The following is a 7,512-nucleotide window of genomic DNA, read 5'->3' as shown; positions in this document are numbered from 1 at the left end:
TTAGGACAAGGTGGAGGTGGGGTTTGCACAACGTAGCTTGGAAGACGGTCAAATCCAAAGGAGAAGACAAAAGTGCTGTTTGGCTTGACAAAAAGGTGATGAACTCCCATCAGCCCAGAAAAAACAAGACTGTAGGGGAAAAGCAAATGAACCACTCTAGACAACTTGAACTGTGAAGAGCGACCTTCCTTTCTTTTATTGGCCTTTTTTTTCTCTACTGTCTACAAGATTCTCAACTACCTTTAAGAGTGTTTGTGAATCAACATCTCTACGCATCATATCGGTTCCATAAACTTCACAGCTGGAAAAGTGTGATTCACCAAAAAAACACCATGGACTACTGGGAATCAGACGTGTGATGTGAGAGTTGCTTTAACTTTTCCGCTGGGAAGTTTGTGCAGTTTTTGAGCTCAAATCAATATCAGTGGATCTTTATAAAATCCTTCTAACTGTGAAATTCTGTTGGTCATTGTTTTCTTAAAAGCTCCCATTTGTTTTGTAAATGGCTATGAAGGGAACTCAGGGGCTGAATGCTTTATTATCATCAGTGGGAATGAATACGAAAAATAATTTAGTAACTCGTCTTCAACACAGATCCTAACAAGTAAACCATATGACTAGGCCTGCACAATATACCGCAAATTTATCGTTATCGCGACATCAAGCTGTGCAATATGCATACCGCAAAAGACGGCAAAAATCGCAATAAATGGTTACCTCAAATGGGCAAAAACAAACTCATGGCAGCCTGAAATAGTGAACAAATGAAATTAATCCCTTTATGCATTTAACCAATTGGAAGGACCCGTTTACCTTGTTGATAAATCAGATGGAGCACTTTTATGTTTGATGTTTGCCTCCTACGTCGACAAGGGTCATTTGGAGTATAATTTTTAAACTGTTGCAGTGAAATGGAAATTATGTTTTTGGTTGTTTTGCTATTTGTTTATAAACCGCAAATTATATCGTTATCGCGATATTAATCACCAATATCGCATATAGCGAGTTTTCCTCATTTCGTGCAGCCCTACATATGACTATATTTTGCTCCCATTTTTCATGAGAAAAACTCAAAGATTGGAAACAATGGCGGTGCAAAGTTTCTGGATACACCGATCCAGACCATCCCAAACATGCTCAATAGGTGACATGTCCGGTGAGTATGCTGGCCATGCAAGAACTGGGATGTTTTCAGCTTCCAAGAAGTCTGCACAGATCTTTGCAACACGGGGCCGTGCATTATCATGCTGCAACATGAGGGGATGTTCTTGGATCTTTGGCGCAACAATGAGCCTGAGGATCTCGTCATGATTTCTCTGTGCATTTAAAATGCCATGGATAAAAATTTACCTGTGTTCTTGGTCCATGACACACACCAGCCCATACAATAACCTCACTGCCACCATAGGGCAATCACTAAGCCACTTTCTCCATGACAGATTCAGCAAATTTTTGTTGATTGTGTAAACACTTCCCAACTGGAAAGTGTAGCAATTCAGCACAAGGCTTCTTTTATCTGCTGAATTACATTAATGGCGTAAACAGTTAAAGTCACAGTAGTCAAAAGAAAGTTGATGTTCTTTTCGACTACCGTAACTCTTAAACCATTTAGCCAATTACCATAATTCTGAAGAGGAGAAAAACACACAACGCACTGCTATGTAACATTTTACAGTAGTGAACTGATTATCCAATCAGAGGAAATTGGTTGATTCACGCTGATAGCAAAAACGGTCGAAGAGTTGCAGATTTTCATATCTGCTTTGTCATTATATGCAACACTTTTACTGCAACATCTCCGGTGTTATATGGGTTAACCATTGTTGTCTTGACCTAGCATTTACTCAACCCAGACTCATCCATACTGCACCTTAGCATCTGATGACCACGCTTTGTCAATTAGGGGTCTTCCACTTAGTGGTTGAATTAGTGTTGTTCCCAGTCACTTCCACCAGTGACAGTTGACTTAAATATGGACTGGTGGCATCCTCACAGTACAGCTCTGGAATTCCAACACATTTTTTACCTGTGACCATAAAAGTGTTTGGAACACCTGCATTTAATTATATGGACAGGTGAATATTTTTTGCACAACGTTTATGGTAGGGGTGTAGCTATTAATCGATTTATCCAACCAGATCGATCTGTCTAAGGCAAGTTGTTGATCGAATTGAACTACACCTTTAAAAAAATCGTTTCAAAATGAAATGAATCAATCTATTTTTGATCTTGGAAAATACTATTTTGATTGAGGTAAAGTAGGTTTATATTAATATAACTTAAAAGCATATCACACGTGTATGATAGCTGATAACATCAAAACACGTGATGTCAACAAAAAATGATCAAGCCATCATTTCAGTTCAAGTTTCAGTTTTGCAAAGACATGTGACCATACAGTGTGGTAGAATGTTCTAATAATGTTCCATTTGTATTAATTTGATGTAGAAAACAACAGTGGGCTGAACTAACATGTGAATGAATTTACCATTCATTTTTGTTTACTTGTTTGTACGCATATTTAATTTACACTTGATTATCTTGCAAGAACTACAAGGAATCTGGAAAACTTCACCTGATCTGTTTAGTACCCAGGTATTTACACTGGTTGAATTTTTGGCTAAAGATATCCTGAATTGATTTTAGGTATGAGAATTTAATCATTCAAAATGAACCCAAATAGATTGAAGTGTATAGTCAACCACCAAATATAAAATCGAAGGGTCCTCTCCCCCTCTGTGGGTGGTTTTCCTCCAAGCTCGAGTCCTCTACCAGAGGCCTGGGAGCTTGAGGGTCCTGCAGTATCTTAGCTGTTCCTAGTACTGCGCTTTTCTGGACTAGAGGTCTGAGGTCTTTCCAGGGATCTCCTGTAGACACTCCTCCAGCTTTCTGAGTCCCTGGTATTTGTCCAGTTTCTCATGTTCCTTTTTCTTGATGTTGCCATCGCTTGGCACTGCCATATCCCCCACAACGGCTTTCCTCTGTTCTTTATCCACCACTACAACGCAATTAACATCCTGTCAGTCTGGATCTGGATGTCCTACAGGATCTTTAGTCTCTCTTTCTCTACCACCTTTGGAGGTGATTCCCATTTTCCAGTCCATATTTTTTATTTATATATATATATATATATATATATATATATATATATATATATATATATATATATATATATATATATATATATATATATATATATATATATATATATATATATATATATATATATATATATATAAATGTATATTTATATATACACACACACACACAAATATATATATTTATTTATTTATTTTATTTATTTTTATCTGATGTACAAATTACTTATGGATTCTAGCCTATGTGTGGGGTCGCAAAGCTGAGAAGAGCCCCTTTTCTGACCCTCATTCTGTGAACATGAGAAAATTTGTCGACGCCTAGTGGCCACACGGGCGAACTGCATCTGGAGCAGGCGGTGGAGGAACACGGAGCTCGGAGCGCACCACCTCCTGTTGCTGCACCTCACTGTGGGATCCGCTGTCGACCTTTCAGACAACACTCATGAGCGCTGCAGCCGTTCCCACACATCTGCTCGCTATGCGCGACCAGGACGGCGGGAAGAAGCTCCCAGCACGGCGGCGTCTGCTCTGAGTCCGGACGCCAGAACCGTGGGCTCGTAGGTCCGGGGATTTCTCTCCTTTTTTCTTTTTTGCCCCCCCCGCCCCCCTTTCTCTCCCGTCCCCCACCCCTCACACTCAACCCTCAAAAACTCAACTTGTGAGAGAAGTCGCTCTCTGCTGCCGCTGCTGCTCCTGGAGCGAGGGGAGGTCCGAGCGGAGCTCCGAGCTGAGAAAGTTTGAAGGGAGGAAGGAGAGCAACAGAGGTTTCCGGGGGACATGCAGCCGGCGGAGGAATGAGAGCAGCAGCGAGCCACCGGCGGCCCTTCCAGCGGTTCTGCTGCTGCGGGGTCGGGCTGCTCTCCGTCATCTGGCTCACCCAGGTCATCCGGGCACCAGGTGGGAGCTCACGCTCAGCCACGCAAGCTTCCACTCACAAAACCACCAACAGGAAAAGAACTTTCACATTAAAAGCTATTTTGATGTAAAAATCAAAAGTTAAACCTATAGTAATGTTAAAATGTATGCATAGATATTATAATCATAGTCCAAATTAAATGTTTTAAATTCAATCAAATGTAAAAAAAAAAAAAAAAAAAGAATATTTTTTAACAAAAATATTTTGTAACATAAATTTATTGAAATAAATCATGCCTTTTTCCTTTGATCTTCTATATAAGATCAATTTTGCATAATTCTTAACACAGTCATTTAGGTATATTTTTTCGGGGGGGGGGGGGGGGGGGGGGGACAATCATTTGTATGCTTATAAAATAAAAGCTTTGCTTAGGGTTTACTCAATGTCCAAACCCCCTCTCCTCTGACTCTATTCACACTGAAGGCAGATGACAGATTGCCGGGCACATAAAGCAGGCACAAACTGTGGCATGCATAAATCCAATCATCGGTCTGTTGGGATTCAGCGATTTTCTGGCAACCGGGTAGATTTAAGTGAAATATTGTCAGACGCATCAGCAGGAATATTTTCAAATTCTGTCCAAAAAAAATTCAACATAGTGGTTTGGAAAAAAAAAGATCATTTAGATTTGAAAGTCAAGTGAAATATGTAAATTTTGTTGGATTGTTTACGTTGTTGTTTCATGCCCATGAATGACACTATCTGACACACTCCCATGCACAACAGATCTAACGGATATAATCCTGATTTCTCTATGGACCGATTCCCCAGCAGCCCTCTGGGTAACATAAACTTAACAGAGTGCATTCATTGCACCTATAAAAGGACATAGTATGGCGTGAATATGAGGTTCAAGCATTTTTCAGTGTGTTTTTTATGAAAAAAAAAGCACCTTCTTATGCAAAAGCAGGATTATTTAGAGTCTTATCTAACAGTGATGAAGCCATGGGCATAACCCCACCCCTCTTGCTCCCCTCATGCTTGTCATCTTCTCATCACCTCCCTGATGCGGTCACACATTGTCACACACGGCACATGCTTCTGCACCATTTTTGCCCTCGTTGCAGCGTGTAGAGTGAAGATCCGGATAGGTGAACTTATTGTTCAGACAGGAGCGTTTGATTTACATTTTGGGCTTTGTCCAGCCGTGGCGTGTCATCCTGCATGGAAGTGCCGTCCTGTTGAATAAGCGGTTTCATTAATATTTATACTTCACCTTTAAATTATGAGTGCGCCATAAACCTGAAGAGGCTTTTTTAGAACTGCGGTGCAGTGGGCTGGTCAGCTCGGGCCATGTGAAAGAAGCACCGGGCAGAGCCTGTGCTCTGTGGTTCGTAAATGGTGACAGGCAGCATATGCTCACAATACTCGGAAAATCTTACGGTGGCATCCTGAACGACTCTACTCATACAACCATTTATGGACATCCACATCCAATGTAGGACCATCAACATGTGCCTGATGGAGAATGGAGGAAAAATAGAAAAAAGCAACCCTTTTTGCTTGCTAATAAAGTGTAAGCACCACGTATATGATGTGATAAGAGGTGTGACAAACAGCCTCTGGATAGCTGATGAGATAAAGGAGGGTTTGCTCAAAAGAGGCAGCCTGTCATTTCCGAACCAGCAGAACCATATCTGCTCAAACAGGTGACCGAGGTCCAACAAACGCACAGAAAGAGCAGCAAATGCTAATTTAAGAAGCTGTTATGTAATTTGAAGCAGGAGCTAGATTATGACAAATAGAGAAGTGTGACCAGGTTTGCCTTTTGAAGAAAACATGCAGCAGCAGCTTCGCTACTGTTTGTTTCATTGCTTTTCAAACGCTGATACGCTATCCTGTCACTCTGTCCTTAGTTGGCTCACGAACAACCATTTTTCAGTTTATGTTGATTGTGTCACCAAAAAATGTACACAGGTCAAACAAGTGAGTTTATGTTGGATGTTATTTGTTCACTCCAGGTACGGTTGATGTTGCAAAATTGCGAGAAATTGTGTGAATAACGATTTAGCATGTTGGCACTTACTAAGGAAATAGATAAATATAAAAGCAGCGTTGGATAAATGTCATACTGGATAATCAAGACCTGTGGATGGTTGTAGACAAGCGCATCTGCATCTTAAGGTAAATGCAGGTGTGTCTTGCAGTTCCCATGAGGTTTGTGTAGCCATCCTAAGGGATGTACGCTGATCATGTGGCGTACGGGTAATGCTGTTGCACGGTGCCCTTATGCCACACTCTAGTCATTAGTAAGGAGTGCATACTGAATGCACCCCTACATAAGTGCCCACAGGACGCCCACATAAACTATGCTCCGATTGTGTAATTTCTAGCAGTGCACACAGAGCGCATCACTTGAACTGTACAAACATGCCCCTTGTACAGTGCGCAGGGTTTGGAGGGGTTGCAAAAATGACCAAAAATAAAAGTATGACATGCCTGCGTCTCACCTACTTCACCCTTGCTTAGCCTTGCATGCTGTATAAGTGTTCAGTACAACCTGTTAGTCGCAGCAAGCCTGTACAGATATGTGCATGAACACCTTAACCTACAATCTTAACATTTTGTGTGGCCCACATGCATGCTTCATGCAGGTTTGCCCATTTTTCACCTGCAGACAGCCTGTATCCACCCATAAGGGCAGTGCTGACAACGGCATTAGATGATGTCCAGCAAAGCCCTTTAAAACAAGCCACAAGTCAGTTTAATTGGAACCATCAATTCTGTGACCAGAACTTTCTTTGATCTTTGTCAGCGGCCGTTTAAAAGTGTTTTTGTAGCAAAACTGATCAAACTTCCATAGCATTTCAAAGACAGCTATCTCAAGCAAGTTTACAGCTCTGGAAACACTGAAATGTTGGCAGTCTATGTTCAGGTGTGTAAAATATTTGTAATAATCTCAATAATTTTTGCTCGGTATTCTTCCTCGACAACATCATACTCAAGTGGAAATTATTTCGGAGATCTGTCAGTCATCCTATGAATGGTACTTCCCCATTTTCTTCCTCCGTTAATTTTAGGCCATTCTGAAAAACTGAAAATCAAACCCAGACTGAATCTCCGATTACACAGACATTAGTCAGCATTGTAAATGGGAAAGTTCATGATAACATAAATAGACAAACCGAAACTGCATGACTTTGCTTCCAAAGCTTGCAACTAAAGACTTTTGTCTTAAAACAAGATGACAACGCTTTTTTTTTTTACATTGTTGATACTAATTTGGAAAAACTATCTAATGAACGGGTTTGCACAGTAAAAAGAAAAACTAACAGAATATCATCTAAGCTCAGCATCAGAGGGGTTAAAGTTTGGGCTTGTTTTGGAGCCACAGGACCTATCCGTTTTTTATTGCAGAAATTAAGTCGACAATGAACTCCTCTGGAAATCATGGTATTTACTGCCAAATGTGAGGCCATCTGTCACAGCTAAAGTTTGGTGAAAATGGGGTCATGCAACCAAGCAATGATCCCAAGCAGGGCAGCAAATCCATAACTG

General features: G+C 40.8%; 1 protein-coding gene across 1 annotated transcript in view; it reads left to right on the top strand.

Annotated features, from left to right (window-relative positions):
• The first annotated feature begins 3,324 nt into the window (after positions 1 to 3,324).
• The window catches only part of LOC101155536 (sodium/potassium/calcium exchanger 3), a 32,934-nt gene continuing 28,746 nt past the window's right edge, over positions 3,325 to 7,512 (top strand). The window contains exon 1 of the mRNA XM_023962177.2: positions 3,325 to 3,995. Coding sequence (XP_023817945.1) covers positions 3,893 to 3,995 — 103 coding nt within the window. The 5' untranslated portion in view covers positions 3,325 to 3,892. The remainder of the gene's footprint in view (positions 3,996 to 7,512) is intronic.

This window comes from Oryzias latipes, chromosome 14 (genome assembly GCF_053564925.1).
Source record: "Oryzias latipes strain Hd-rR chromosome 14, Olatipes_Hd-rR_3.1".
NCBI lineage: Eukaryota > Metazoa > Chordata > Actinopteri > Beloniformes > Adrianichthyidae > Oryzias > Oryzias latipes.
The sequence above is the reverse complement of the archived record's forward strand: the minus strand, read 5'-3'. Positions and strand labels throughout refer to the sequence as shown.